Genomic DNA, 16448 nt, shown 5'->3' on the forward strand with positions numbered 1-16448 from the left:
AAAAAAGGTGTTCATTTCATGTGACCTCACGCAAAGATTTTGCGAACTCTGCTCAGTGAATTAATTTGTGTAGGCCTTCATGTCAATGATTGAAAGCAATTTCTGTCTCTTTATTTGTAGTTTAATATTTTCTTATTAAGATTCAAATGGATATAAAGTGATAATGGGGAGGCTTTCCTCTTTGGATCTTTTTTTCCATTTTTACTGCCTTTTTTTCTTTCAAATTTAAGAGTTTTAATGACTAGTATACAGCGTTTGTTGGCAGTAATGCTGCTCTGCACTGGTCTGGCGCAAACCAGCTGCTCAAATCACCAGCATTTGCTAGGCATGATGTGCGAAACATATTTACACTGTAGTGCTTACAATGTACATGTACCAGGTAGGCCTACAGTTTACAGAGTGAGATGTCCCTGCTTGATGGTCATGCTGTGTAAGTTTGTATGTGAAGCTTGGTCACACTCACTCAATAACATTCTCTGTACTGGATGATATTATACAAATACTGAATGTTTATGAGTGCAATGGACAGGACATTTCATGAGGTGACAGATTGAATGATCCATTCAACTCGGCTGCACCTGGTTGAATTGACCAATAATTCATCTTTCACCAAATGAATTATTCTGTCCATTGCAAAAATGAAAAACATTTATTATTTTGCTTCAACACCTAAAGTAGGATCCTCAAGTGTCATTTTATGTTTTATGAATTTAGAAACGAGAGAATATGCAGGATCTGAGATCAAGAGAGTACTCGCTGAGCTCTTTACTCACTAGCGTGCTGTCGCATACAAACTGCAAACGCGAGCGTTTTACAATTGTACATAATGCGTAGTGTGCCGGGCTCTCGGCTTGCGTGAAATGGAGCAAATCGTATGGATCCAAAATTTCATGGTAAATGAGTCCCAACTGCTCGAATTATGATGTACGGGTACACTGTAATATTGAAGTTGGATGAATGATCAATAGCAAACAACCAATCAAATGACAAGGATCTGTATCCAGAGGTGTAGTAGTACATTGTAGGGCTCACACGGGTAAATAATTCCCCATAGAGACGTGTGTTAAAATTCAAACTTCAAAAAATTCTGTAAAATAGCTGGGAGAAATGAGGTGTTCATCTTCACTAACCTGAATAAGTGAGATATACCCATTAATCCATCAAATTTCCAGGGTGGGTTGTTCTGCTCTAATTCTGTCCAAGGGTCCGCAAAGCTAGACTACGAGTTCTTGTCACTCAAAAAATCACCTATTTTCCGTACACGTACCCAATGAAATATAGTCCCCTCAAATTCCATCAGAGAAGCTTCATCTTCCAACCAAAATGCAGTTTGTAGAGGAATTCATACTCAATGTCTACAGCTATTCAGTTTTTTGCCAAACTACATCATTGATTTTTAATTAATTTTTTTCTTCAGTTATTTTGGTATCTTTGGTACGAATTTGTGAAGGGGTCTGGGACAGTCCATTTTATTTATAGGTGTGAGCCCTGTACAATATTAAATGGGTTAGTCAAATACCGGTTAGTGATTGGCTAAACACAGTCATGTGATGGAGGCATATTGGTTATGTTTGCCCATGGGCAGAACATTTTTGTAATGTTCTCCCATGGGAAAACATTTTCACGCAACAAATGACAAACGATACCAAGCGATTGAACGATCATATTTTTCACGCAATCGATAAGGATAAATTTGCCTAACCCATGACTAACCCATATAATATAACAGATGATGACTTTTGTTGTCGGGAACATGTACCAAGCATTCCACCCGAAGGGTTTGAAATGCTATTGAGGGAGGCTATACAAGTCCCTCGACTTCGTCTCGGGACTTATAACCTCCCTCAATAGCATTTCAAACCCTTCGGGTGGAACATTCAGTATGTTTCCTCCCCCACCAGTCATCATCTACATGTACTGTATTACCAGTACACCAGCATGCAACTGTGACAGCATCACTAAATGAATTTGCCTTGGCATTCGACCTCTTCATATTTATTTCTGGACATGTGATTTATTTTTCTAATCAAGGGACAGTTTCAAACAGATAAATCGACTGTTCAGTCTTTTTAATTGGGTCAATAAAAGAAAAAAAACAACAGCAAATGTTTGCAATGGCAAAGGGTTCTTTACTTCAGATGAGCATCTACATATCGTCGCTGGGGTGGCAAGACCTTGTATCTGCTATTTTGGTGAAAATGACTTTTGTGGATTAATGGTCAGATAATCGGTTAAGTGATGTCCTGTCCAAATCCTAGATGTCTTACCCCAAAAATGAAGCCACCACAGCATGTCAAAGGAATGTCTATCCCATTGGATACAGTGCTTTGGCTGCCATGTTTTTTTGCTCTCCTGAACATTTGACATTTTGTAGCAATTGTATGAGGTCTTGTGGCCCCAGCGGCGATATATACATTTACTGTAACCAATTCATCTTTGTTCCCAGATCTCCCATACAAGAGAACATGTTATACGTGTACACACGATGTGTAGTCACACTTTTTGTTTATGTTCTGTTTGGAACTCGAGGAATGCTATTAGGGGCACCCACCTCCTACACAAGTCTGGCACTCAAGTCTTTTGTGGGAATTATCATCAAGTTAGTGTTCAATATCATCCAGTTTTTCTTACTCATGCATGCCTTGGCATAGCCTATACTACAACGTAGGTACAGTACTCTCTGCATAATCGGGTGGGCTCGGGCAGAGCGTTTCTTACCCGATCAAGCAAAGTACCCAATTAACAGAAGAACACCTCTCATTCACAATTGACACACACAATGTACATTATATGCATTGTACGTTGCGCCAAACACCTACACTGTATGCACTATGCTTAACACTCGTGCTTGCACGTCACAGTATACATACCTTACACTTGCTCAGTCACGAGCAATAATTTACACTCTTTTTATGGACAAATATGTCTTCGGAATACTTTGTAGTTTGACTATAGACTCCTCGGTAACACGCAGGCCTTTTCTGAAATGAACACATCCCTTTGATTGCACTAGTCACATAGAACGTCGGGTTACTTTGCGAGAAGTGACTGGGAAAAAGCGAAATTATGGAGCTGGTCCATGGCCTGATTTTTGTTGCAAACTTCTCGTATGGTGAATGTTGTTGCAGAGCAAGGGGGGACCGCAAGTGTGTTCAACTCCTGTCTGTCTATGCAATTGTGAGGGCCAGCTACATGTGTTTTCATGTTTAATCACTCCCCAAATGATCGGTCTTCTTTGCAAATTAAGCAGACAATGCGATTTGCTGTGGAAAATTTGACATTCATGATTTCATGAAGTGATATATCTGTGATAAAATGTGGGTAGAAATTAGATTAGAAGAAAATTATTTACCCATTTATGCGGAGAGGCAACCCGATTATCAGGTAATCATAATGTGCATTGGAAGTGATTTTGACAATACACATTATTACCCAAGTAAACGGAGTACCCGTTTAAGCGATACCCGTATCCCTTCCTGTATTCCTTCCAGGTTTAGCATTTATAGTCATTGTGATGAGGAATGAGAGTGTTCTCAGAAGTTGTAGCAAATCACAATGAACGAGGATGAGAACATGGCAGCTTCACCATAAAGATGCATGAGTGAGGGCTCAAGGAAGCATAACAAAATAAGAAAGCATGCATAAATTCCACACAGGTGAACTTGTTCAGCAAGTGGTATTGTAATGGAATTGGTACATTGCTACATTTCTGAAATATGTGAGCCTCCAAGATGTCATCATCCATGTTCAGTGTCCACACATAATTTGTTTGAGGTTTTTCAGAGTATTGGTTTGTCTGAGTTTGATTTATTTAAAGTTAAAGATTTATGTTAGAGATCTTCACGATTTACATTGCACAGGCTACTTAACACATTATATAAGTTTCCACAGTTCAATAATGGTATGGTAATCAGGGGCCCGTTTCATAAAACTTGTCATCAGTGACAACTGCCACATTTCTATGACAAATTTGCTCTCAGCCAATCAGATGCAAGGATTTCAGTAGCTTGTCACATTATGAAACGGGCCCCAGAGCTTTACCTTTAAATGCTTTGTGATACACATGTAACGATCTCGGAACCTCATTCATAATTCTGTGGCAGACTGGAGACCAGAGCAAAGAATCTTTGGTGCATTCATTATTGTGTGCGTTCCTTAGTTTCATTATAATACATACATCATATATGTATGTACAGTGTACAGTACAACGGGGGAATTGTATTGTCAAACTTGTTCACTTGCATTTTGTACATGCACCGTAAACGTGTGTGTACATATGTGTGTGTGTGTGTGGGGGGGGGGGGGTGGTGACTAAATAGATCAAACATTGTGTTCAAGGTAGAAATGGAAGTTCATGCAATTTTTTTTTTTTGGGGGGGGGGGGGGAATTACATGTACTTTAGAATAGAAAGCAATATAATGTATGTTCACTTTCAGATGCCTGCAACCATGTGAAATATTTGCAAAGTGTACCTGTTAAAAATTGTAAGAGATCTCATTTCACAGCCAATTGGGGGGGGGGGGAGGAGGGGGAATGGCATGCACTGATTCATACATGTCCCTCAGTTGATCACTTGAATCAGGGAATAATTTTCATGCTATCGCATTGCAATTTGCTATGCATTTTTCATACCACTATACAATACAAACTAACTTTTGTGTAGCAGTTTTCTTCCATAGAAGTGTACAGGATACCATTTAAAATATTGTTCATCAGCTGAAATTGCTAATAAAATTTGAGTTGGAAAATTATTCCCTGTGAATACCAATTTGTTTCCAAAGTTCTAAGTCTAGTATGAATGCTTAGTTAGAGCATTTGATGATGTTAGATTGGTGAATTGATGAAGTCATCCCATCTTTATTTCTTACAATAAAAAAAAATTCACACTTCTTTGGACTTGTGGGCCTGAGGTACAGAAAAATTACAGGTACAATAGTGTCGTCATGTCTTTTTAGTGATGTGGTACAGCTACAAATTGTATTTAAGATGATTGCATGACAGAGTCAGAGAGTCAATATGCAGCACAAACCATTTCCTTGTATTGCAAATGCAAGGAATAAAGAAAATAGACAGATAGTTGAAGGACAACAAATAGGAATATTTGATGTGGCATTGCAATTTCCTGTGACTGTTCCGTCTTGCACATTAAGTATCACAGATCTTCAAATGCTAGAGATTTTAGGCCTCCTTGTTGATATTTGTGTGTCATGTGTGTGTGGAGGTGTTTGCTTGTTTGTCTGTTTTTTGTTTTTCGTCTCTTTGTTTTGACATTACTCTTATCCATATAAATCACTTCATTAATTGCTACCTTTTTTTTTTTTTTTTTCTATCAGGATAATCCAGGACAGCAAACACAGACTGCCACCATGGACCACCTCAAATTGGCCTCCCTGGAACATCAGCTGTTTGACATCATGCGAAGTGCAGACAGGCCTTCTATGGAGTTTAACACACGTGGTACATGTGAGTTTTTCATTCGTTACTTTTACTTTTATTATACATTTTATTATAATTTGTATCCTTATTTTTTCGTTTAATTGCCACCGCATGTAGGGCATCAAACAATCCTCAAAAAGTTGTATGACTAATACCCCATTTTAAAGTCCCCTTGTCTAAGAGGACCTCTGGAAGATCTCCGGAGGAAATGGCAGACGAAAATGAGCACTTTTTATACTTATTGAATTCAGTGGGGGTTGAGAGAACCCCCATTTTGAGTTCCCTGGTCATCTAGCTCAAGGTTGGTGTACATTTCTGTGGAAACTAGTGGTCATGCACTTATCCTCCAGAGATGCAGCAGTTTGTTTCTCCTGCACATGTATGCACACTCCGCCACAAACAGCACAGATTACCAGAAGTGTGTGCCATGTTCATGCTGAGATGAGAGTCCTCTCATCTAGCACAAGTCTTCACAATTTCGGGAGGTTGTGCTAGAGTTGCTCTAGGCTGTCTAGCATGATCTTTACCTCAGACTTACATAGTATGTTGTACGTCAGACTCACCTCGGACTCATGCTTTGTGCTTTGACCTCTTTAGGGTCCCTAACGTCTGAGGTAAACATGGCCATGTTTATAACAAACATTACAACAAACATAACGAACACGGTTATAACAAAATTCCAGTTTAATATACAAAGTAAAAATTGGGGCCGCAGCATTATCCACTCCATCTATTCTTATTGTTTATTTGTTCAGTTATAACGAAATTTCGATAAGTCTCGAGGACTTGGTTATAACGGGAGTCCACTTTATACAGTTGTAATACACTGGACTGTTCTAACAACAAACGAGATTGTATTTTCCAGTACTTGCCAGAGACTACATGTTCCAAACAAAACCAACAAATACATGTGTACATGTGTGTAAAGGAAAAAAATGCAAGAGGTACATGTGTATGTAACCGATTGTGTAGTACGTAGTAGCAGGCATGTCTGTAAAGTACTTACAGACTGTATGAAGCTGGATAGATTTTTTTTTTTTTTTTTTAATAAAGATACTTGCATGTACAAAATGTATAGAATCTAACAAAGTTCAATAAAGTCATGAGACAAGAAGAAACGTGACTGGCAATTAACTTAAAAGGGAACGCAAACCCAAAGAGCAATGTGGATTGAGTGAAAGCAGCAACATTTTAGTATAACACATCAGTGAAGGTTTGAGGAAAATTGGACAATCGATGCAAAAGTTATGAATTTTTAAAGTTTTGGTGTTGGAACTGCTGGATGAGGAGACTACTAGAGGTTATGACACATGAGTGGACAACAATACAAAGAAAATTCAACAAAAATTCACTTTTCTAGCATTATGAAAGAGCACTTGACTAACCACTTTCAGAAAGCAGGGGGAATAATTGCTACCCTTAACATATGTCAGTATCAAGTTGATGGAATTTGTAATTTTCATGAAAAATGAATTTTTGTGGAATTTTCTTTATATTTTCTTTACATTGTTGTCCACTCACACATCATAACCTCTAGTAGTCTCCTCATCCAGCGGTTCCAACACCAAAACTTTAAAAATTCATAACGTTTGCATCGATTGTCTTATTTTCCTCAAACTTTCACTTGTAATGTGTTCTACTAGTAATGTTGCTGCTTTCATTTAATCCACATTGCTCTTTGGGTTTGTGTTCCCTTTAAGATTATAATCCAAAGGGCTGATTTACAGGCAAAGACACACTCTGGATGGTATGCAGATGAATGATATACAGTGTACCAGGCATATTACTCAGGACTAATTGATATGTGTCTAGTCTGTGAGGACAAAAAGACTAAGAGGGAGAGAGAGGAGAAGAAATGGATGTCGAACACCAAAGTTAATTTTGTTAGATATTGTCTTTGTTTTGTGCACTGTGTATTTTATATTTCCCTCTTTTCTGGGGGGGGGGGGGGGAATCTGTCACCACAGGGCTTTTGTTGATCAAACTTCAAACTAATATGAGTTTGTTCTCTTCTGCTTGGGATGAAGTTTACCCTTGTCTTGGCCAGCACGTGCCAGACAATTTAGCACTTTCCTGTGCTATTAATGATTGCTTCTGCCTACTCATATTTAGTCACAGGAATGAGTGGAGGTTAAGTTGCTGTGGTAGATTTTCCTGGGATAGAAATAGGAGCAGCAAATAGTCCAGACTCGTGTCAGATGCTGTTGACTCATGTAGCAACCACCATAGTGTATATTTTGGCTTTCTCCGACAATGAACACTTTCCACAGGAGGCTGCATGATCATTCTATGAAATCCAACATACTGTACATTGATGTACACATGTACTAGTAACAATGTGACATACTGTACTTTAAAAGTGCTTTTAAGGACATGGGTACAAAAGATAAAGCTTTGAGTGATGTGTGTCACATGGCTTTTCTACATTGTAAGCATGTTCAGAAGACACATAAGGACTCAGCAGCTTAAAATTCCACAGGCAATAACTTTGATGACGACACACACAAAGCATTACCCCCTCGCAAAAGATACAATTTCCTATAAAGGTAATGCCTTTTTATGATCAGAGGAATACAACATCCATAGACTCGGCACATCAGGACTTCAAAATTGAAAGCTTTTTCAATTTTTTAAAGATTATCAAGTGTGGATAATGTTTGCGGAATTTGTTATTGCCATTGTTCTTTCTTTTTTTTCTTTTTCTTTTTTTTGGGGGGGGGGGGGCAATCATTAATTTTGCATTAAAAATGTTTCCAGGAGTAATTTCATGGTTGATAGAAGGTAACTGCAAAATAACAAACCTTTGACAATTGCTGCTAAGAAAGTATGACATGTCTGTTTTCCCTCATTTTTCATATGATCTGTCCTTTTGTCTTTTCCCTGTGCGCTTAGAAACATTGTACTAAGCGCATTACAAATGTAGTGTATTATTATTATTATTATTATTATTATTATTATTATTATTATTATTATTATTATTATTATCATCATCATTATCATTATTATTATTATTATTATTATTATTATTATTATTATTATTGTCATTATTATTATTATTATTATTATTATTATTATTATTATTATTATTATTATTACACAAATACCCAGTTTGGTATTGTGGAGTACATGTATCTTGTCATTCAGACCTACAGGTACAATTCTGTGCTATGTCCATGGTTGAGGGTGATTTTCTAAATTCTATTTTTGTTGACTTGAGTTGTACTTTTTCTAATGAAATTATGCAATGCAATTCTATAGCACTCATCATTGTGAAGTTACATTGTAGTACAGTGTAGCTTGCCATACATGTACAAATAAGCTTTACCTGTTGAAAACTGACTGATTTTCCTATAACACGCAATTCCCACTCACCCCAGTCCAAGAATACTCGGGACTAATCTTCAATACGTGTTAAATGCACGTACACAGGTATACTGCACATTTGAACGTTATGCTTTACGAAGGGAAATGTCAATGGGGCCTCCATTTATACATTATATCCAAAGACTACCCGGTAGACCATGTGGTATGGGACAAAACAAACAAATACAGGTACCAACATGTAGAACTTGAAGGCCTTTTCAAGCAATGGACTTGTGCAGATAAAGGGGGGGGGGGGGAGTTGCTGCATGCACAATCCGCTTCGGAAAAGAAGGCTGTATGATGCAATGTGTCAAGTATTGCCAAGATGTTTGCTGTCATCAACTTTACCTGAGTTTCTTGACTGCAAAGGTCATTTTTGTAAAGAAAAAATACAGTGACTTTCACCATTGCGTACGTAGTAATTGGTCACAAGTGCAGTGGTATAAGATCTTTCCCAAAGTGCAAAACCTTGTTTCATTGCTCTACTGAAACTACGTGTACTGTATAGATATTTGCATGCATACAGATATTTTTTGTGAAGGAGGAGGTCAGAGACATTTTTGCAACGTGTTGTTTTCGTGATTTGACAACTGAGGCTATCGTACAAGTGCCCTATTACCCTAGTGTAGGGCAACATTTTTGCTTGTTAAATTTGCGGTCCACCAGTAATTTATGAAATTCTCAAAAAATTAAACCCTCACGAAAACAACAGCTTATAAAAAACAGTATTGTTTTATACAATGTTGTATGTAACACTTCGGTTGTCAAAGAATGTGATCCACTTCAATTCTTGAATATGATACAGGAACTATGTATGACAACCATTTTTTATGGTAGGCTATTGGTTGTACAAACACTGCACATGTGCATTGTATTGAGGCACAGATGCAAAAGTGATCAGTTAAAAGTGACAGCAACTGAGTGACCGAGTGCGCACTCTACATGTATGTACACTGTATGTATGTATGTATGTATGTACGTAATACATGCAATGTACGTAAGTGAGTGTGTGTTGTATAAATTGTGACATCAGAGGCATGCAATGGTGCAAAACTGCAAGTTGATCGTGAGCCCATCACAAAAGTACATAGATTATACAATATATGTACAAACTGTTAAATGGATAATATCAGCATGCAATGTCCAAAACTGTTCAACAAAAACTGTACTCTCAATAGCAGCAGAGTGCAATGGTTTAGGTTGCTACTGCATGTCGTGATGAGCAGTAGACCAAGTGAATAGCTAAAATCTTTTGAAGTGATGTCAATGGTATTATGAGTATGTGCAAGTAGTATACCAGGTATCCTATTACCAAACGCGTACATTAGGCGTGTCTTCATCAGCCCGAAGTTCAAACTAGCAGGACATTTTGCGATCTTAGAAAATAGCCCGATACAGCGAATGTGCGTCTTCATCAGCTCGTACAGCCTGCCTCGGGAAATTAGTCCGAAAATTGACGCATGGGCACTTTGCAATATTACTCTGCCTGGCTCGCGGTTCGAAAGTGGATTTCCCTGCTCAAAATCTCCTATATCACTATATGTACGATTCTACAACCAGGGAGGTGAGCAGTACAGCAAATTCTCTCCAAAGGGATATTAATAACACTACTCTTTCTTCTGTCCAGTGAGGCATCTTATATGAAATTAACGAATTGCAATGTTTAAACAAATCCAAAATGCACACAATCTGCAAGAATCTTCAGCTAAGGTAGAGTGGACCAGAAGAAGAAGTTTACAAAAAAACAGCTAGCATGCACGGAATTGAGTTTTAATAGGGAGGTGAGAGAAATCACCTCGCTGGTTTTAAAGATGACAACAACAGTAGGCCTATATTACACACATGTGATCCTTGAATACACCGTGCGTGTAATGTACTTTTTATACACAATCACTAGCTTGTACATGCGCTTTCCATTGCCAGCTGGCTAACCAGAAGCGGTGAGGGATCAAGAAAATTTCGGACTGATGGAGACGCACCCAAAATACTACAGTAGTGCGCTATTTCACGAATTAGCGCTCTAGTTGACGAACTAGAACAAGATTTTGGGGGAAATTTTCCCGATCAAATAGCGCGCTATTTGCATCTTCACTACAGAGATAGCGCGCTATTTTGACATCGGACTAGTTTGGTAACCGCAAGATAGCACGCTATTTTGAAACTTCAGGCTGATGAAGACACGCCTATTGTCAATGGAAGCCCGTAAAACGACTCGGGTATACATACGCATTCATTGCACTACATGCTGTTACATTGTATCTCACAAGGGAAGTCAGTGCAAAAAATTGATAAACTGCAGCAAAAAAAAATTTAAGTACAAATTTACCTTAAATTTTAGTAATAATCGCTAAAATTTCGATTTTCGTTATTCTGCACTGATAACATTGATCGAAAATACAATGCATAAATTTCCCCATACAGAAGGCACACGTTCGGCAATACGATATGATTTGTTTCGGTAAAGAGAGACGGCTTTTGTGGAAGGCTGATTTGAAATACGGATTTTGTTAAGTGCGTGGCTTAGTTTTCAAGTATAGTCCTAATACCGTTACAGCTAAACTCGATCAGCATTTCATTTATCTGCAAGGAGATCTTTAGCTGAATTAATGCATAGTGTTGCCCGTTTGGAGATATTAAATAAAAATCGCTCGGTAATAGGATACACTTCCATACCTTTGGCTTACATTTGATGTTAAGTTATGATATCAAAGCAGAGAGTCAAAATCATAAAATGATATTTCCAAGATGGATTTTATCTTGTCTTGAACTGGTCCTTTTTTCTTCTTTTTTTTTTCTTTTTTCTTTTTTCGGTTTATTTAGCAGGAAAAGAAAATGGGTTTCCTTTTGTTTTGATTGTCACATTGTTATCCTTATTTGAGACTGGTCCAGTCATAGACAAACATGACACACTTGTTTGTGAGACACAGGTAGGAAGAGAAATCAATGATACGTCTGTGCAAAAATCAATTTGTACTACTGATTCAAGGATGCCTTGGTAAGTCACTTTCTTAAGATCTGTTTCAAATACAATGGCATTGTTTTGACTGTTGATGAAAACATACTGGTAGGACACCTTTGTCCAACCTTGGTAATAGATGTCCTTCCTTTCATTTGTCCCCTCCAAACCGCAGATTGTGGGGGAGATACGTGTTCAAAAAAATTTGAATGATTACTTGCTACAATGTATGTAAGTACTGTATTGTGTTCAAGAAAAATTACATCCACATATTATGTTGCTCTGTGTGAAAAAAAAAGGAAAACCATCACATCATTTGTTGGTATCTGCAACTTGTTCATTGAAAAAGAATATACAAAGAAAATACATACACACAGTATCAGGTACAAAATATGAGATACATGTATTTTAATGGTGGTTTTCACACATTTGGAGAAATTTAAACACATTTGCTGAATCACAGTTACGCTATTTCAATTTGATCACTAGTACACATGACTGAAGAAGGCTTCGCTAATTTTGCAGTTTTGTATTTGAGAGTGAGGAGAAGAGATGTGGCTTTTTGGTATTAGATTTTAACCCATTGTGTATGAATATTATATTTGTTCATGGAAGCCCTTGTACAGTACTTACACACTTGTACATATGTACATATGTATATTATGCCTCTTCAGGAAAGAAAAGATGAACACAAGATGAAATACCCCATCAGTAAAGTTAGAGTTTACTCAAATCCGGCTGCTACATGTATTAGTGAGTCCGGCCAAATAGCAAAAAAGGGTTATTAAAGTGACACACCAAGTACTGCTCATGTGGCTTCAAGAGTGATTGATGGGTGCCCGGTAATAAGTTCTACAATATGTACATCCATTATGTAGAGAAGTAAATCAGTGAAAATTCAGGGGAAAAGTTGGACACATACAAACAGTTTGTTATGAATTTTGAAACTTTCAGAGAATTACACAAAGCGACAACTCATAATATTGAAGATGTTTGTTGGCAGCTCTCTTTTTGTGTTGTATTGAATTATAGAATTTTACTTATGAAAACGTTTTCATTTTGTCATTTATTATGGCACTAACAGAACTATTCAACCTGCTGAGGAGAACTGTAAAAGTGGAAATTTTGCCGTGTTAAAATTTTCATGCATTTCGCGCAACTAGAAACTAGCGCAAAAGTAAAAGCACGTGAATATTTGTGCTTGCCATATGTTCCTGTACTTACTGTCTTGATTCCGCAGAATTAAAAACGTGAAATTCTTCTCACCAGGCCGAGCGTGAAAAATTTGTCACGCGAAAATATCCACTCTAACACATATTACTATCATTGTCATATATGTAAACACATATTACTATCATTGTACACACCAAGAACAGTGCTTAATTCTCTGGAGAAAAATGAAAATTGGTAATTTTCTTTTTTTTTTTTTGGTATAACCTGAATGGATTGCTACTCAACATCTTGATCACACAAAGCTGCAAATTTGTCTTCCTCTCAAAACTTTTACCATTCATAACTTTTTGTGTGTCTGATTTTTTCTAAAATGTACACCCGCTCCTTATCTATTTTGTCTGTTTTCATACAAAGCAATATACAGTACATGTTAGGAATTTCCCTTTCAGTACGTACATATCTATGCATTCACAAACTTTCTTCTGAGACCCCGTTTACAGTGCGGGGCTGGGCCGCGGCTCGGCCGCGGCCAAGCCCGCCTTCATTTCAGTGTAAACGCGCAAAAGGCCAAATGCGGGGCCAAAATTGGCTGCGCATTTGGCCACACTCTGGAGGTGGTCTCGGCCGCGGCCGAGTCACGGCTGAGCCTGGCCTTTTCTCAGTGTAAACACAAACTGGGCCAAATGCGTGGCCAGTTTTAGTCTGGCTTCCAGACCCTCTGCCCATACTATTTCGCTATTCAGGATATTAACCCCCTCAACGTCGAAAACTAGTATAGTTTAAGGTGGTTTTGTCCTGCAAAGGATTTTTCCTTCGGCAAAGGCCTTTGCCCGAATGGCGACTTTGTCGCCACGGAATCCAGTTGGCAAAGGGTCTGAAAACCAGACTATACCAATTTGCATTTGTTTACAGCAGAGCGCCACTACAACAAAATATTGAAAGGTTTGAATTAAAAGCGCGGCCGAGCCCGGCAGTGTAAACAGACAAAATTGCGGGGCTCGGCCCCGCAATTGAGGTGCGGCTTGAGGTGCGGCTTAGGGCCATGATTCCATATCTGTATACATAATAGGACAACTTTTCATTACAATAAGGTTTGAATTTTTATTTCTGCACTAAATGGGGATTATTTTAACAGATGAATGCATTGTACAATTGCAGATGTGAACTGTACACTGTAGGTAGTGTTACGAACAATGATTATTGTATTCTTAGTAAAGGAACAGTAAAGCTACATGTACACAATGTACATAGACAGTAATGAATACATGAAGTACTTGTTCATGTAGAAAAGCTAATCTTGTATGTACAGTGTTTTAAGTATGAAGTTTGAATATAGAGCATAAGGACACTCAAAGCACTCTTTCCTGTATGCCAACACTTATGTGGCATATTGGTACATAGTGATTTCTATGTGTGAATGCCTCAGAATACATGTGTATTACAACCAGATGTTTATTTATCTCCGCATACTGTCTCAAATTTCTGTAGAATATTGGCTTAGAGAGATTTACATGTAGATGTATACAGTGTGAATGCACCATAATACTCCAGTGAGGCATTCATTCATCTCATCATACTGTCTCTAATTTCTACGTACACAATGTAATCTCTCTTTCCCTTTGATCATTGCAGGGAGCTCAGCCCTTTTCCCAGGCTCAGACAATCTGCTTGATGATGGTCGTCATGACCAGATAGTTCCATCGCTGAATTCTCCTGGCCATATCTCACCACGCTCTGTGGACTACCCTGGAGAGCGATACTCCAGAAAGGTGTTTGTGGGAGGATTGCCCCCAGATATTGATGAAGGTGCTGTATGTTTTATGTGCAATGTACATCATGTGATTCTACAAATGCCTTATGATTTTCTTATCTTCATGAATTGTAGAAGCTGTTGTAATGATATTGTAACAGAAGGAGTAGTACTGGTATTACAGTCCAACCTCACTTTTCTAAAATCTGGCACTGACAGGATCGACGCTAATCCACATAAAGTGATATTGATGGATATAAAATAGCCAAGATACGCTTTAAAAATGTGACAATTTTAAAGGGATGGTACAACGTACAGTTTCAGTTGAGATGTTGTGTTATGAAGTATTATGAGACATCATGTATTTTGTTATTTGCCATTGTATGTTGATTGTTTTGTCTTTGTCTTGTCCTGTTCTTATGTTTTACTCGCTTCGAACACATTGGTAATAGAACCTTAATGAATGTTTTTAGGTCAGCCGAAAATAAGGGACATTTCCTTTCTGGCTGCTGCCTACCATAGCATTTCTTTTTACACTTTTTAACTGATATGTTTGTAATTGTTTTCTAATGTTGTTGTATGTGTTTGTTTGTTTTTTCATATCTTCTTTGCTTTGGTAAAATAAAGAAACTTGAGATGGGGCTTGAGGCTTCCAACGTTTTTTGAGATAATGAGAAACCTCTTATCAAATACAAAGAAGCATATAATTCTAAGAGGAATTCAAAGTTTATTTGATGAAGATTGGTTTTGAAGTGGCTGAGATATCCAAAACAAAGGGATCCTAATGACCCACCTTTTATTAGGATCTCTTTGTATTAATTTGTTTTTGGATATGTCGGCCATTTCAAAACTGATTTCCATCAAATACATGTTGAATTCCATTTAGAAGCGTATGCTTTTCACCATGTCATATAAGTGGTCACTAAGTATCTCGCAAAAAGTTAAAAGCTGAATTCTCACCTCAGCCAATATTTACAATCCCCTTAAGCAAATTGTGTTGGGTAGACATGCATAGGCACTGACAAGTTACTATTCACTGCGATGACTTTGTTCGTTTGTTGTGAAACCTCCATGTTATAGAGTACCAAAGTGTGATGTCATACAGTAGCTGTTCATCGCCATGGAAACTGGTTCTCTACAACTTTACCTGGTGCGAATATCTGTTAACACTGTCACTATTGTTGGTATTCATGCTGGCACCTGGTTCCCACCCAAGCCATAACAAAAGACTGTGACATCATCACTTTGGTACTCTATACTTTTCAGGAGAAAAGGGGCATCCTACTTGTCCACTGAAATATTCCTTGTCACAGTGACTCTGTAAATGCATGCATTCACCAGTGAATTCGCTTGTAAAAATTGTGCTATGTGATACAGAAGAATGATGTGTTACCATGTATGATAGGGCACTCTATGATGGGACTTTTATTTATGAATGATATGCCATCTATCAGAGCTGAGTCAATTTGCCCAAAGGCTTTTGCACTGTAACTGTCAAGGTAAAGACAGATTTCATCCAGACTTGGCATTTTCCAGAACCCAATTTAAGACTATTAAAAAGAGAAGAGATTATTAAAATAATGTACATCAAAGTGAGAGGATAATGTGTCTAAGGAGGTGAACATTCAGTAATGTTGCAACGTCTGATTTGTCATCTTTCTTCGACTTTTATTTCATTCAGGTGATAGCTAAGTCTGTGAATCATTAATCTTATCAATGATATGCAATATATGCGTTACTGAAACAAGTCTTGAAGCTAAAACATATCT

The 16448-nt window shown here is 37.8% G+C and overlaps 1 protein-coding gene across 1 annotated transcript in view; it reads left to right on the top strand.

Annotated features, from left to right (window-relative positions):
• Window positions 1-16448, top strand: part of LOC140241752 (cytoplasmic polyadenylation element-binding protein 3-like) — a 57621-nt gene that overhangs the window by 4625 nt on the left and 36548 nt on the right. The window contains exons 2-3 of the mRNA XM_072321502.1: window positions 5335-5464; window positions 14562-14735. Of these exons, the coding sequence (XP_072177603.1) occupies window positions 5335-5464; window positions 14562-14735 (304 nt within the window). The remainder of the gene's footprint in view (window positions 1-5334; window positions 5465-14561; window positions 14736-16448) is intronic.

Source organism: Diadema setosum, chromosome 18 (genome assembly GCF_964275005.1).
Source record: "Diadema setosum chromosome 18, eeDiaSeto1, whole genome shotgun sequence".
Taxonomy (NCBI): domain Eukaryota; kingdom Metazoa; phylum Echinodermata; class Echinoidea; order Diadematoida; family Diadematidae; genus Diadema; species Diadema setosum.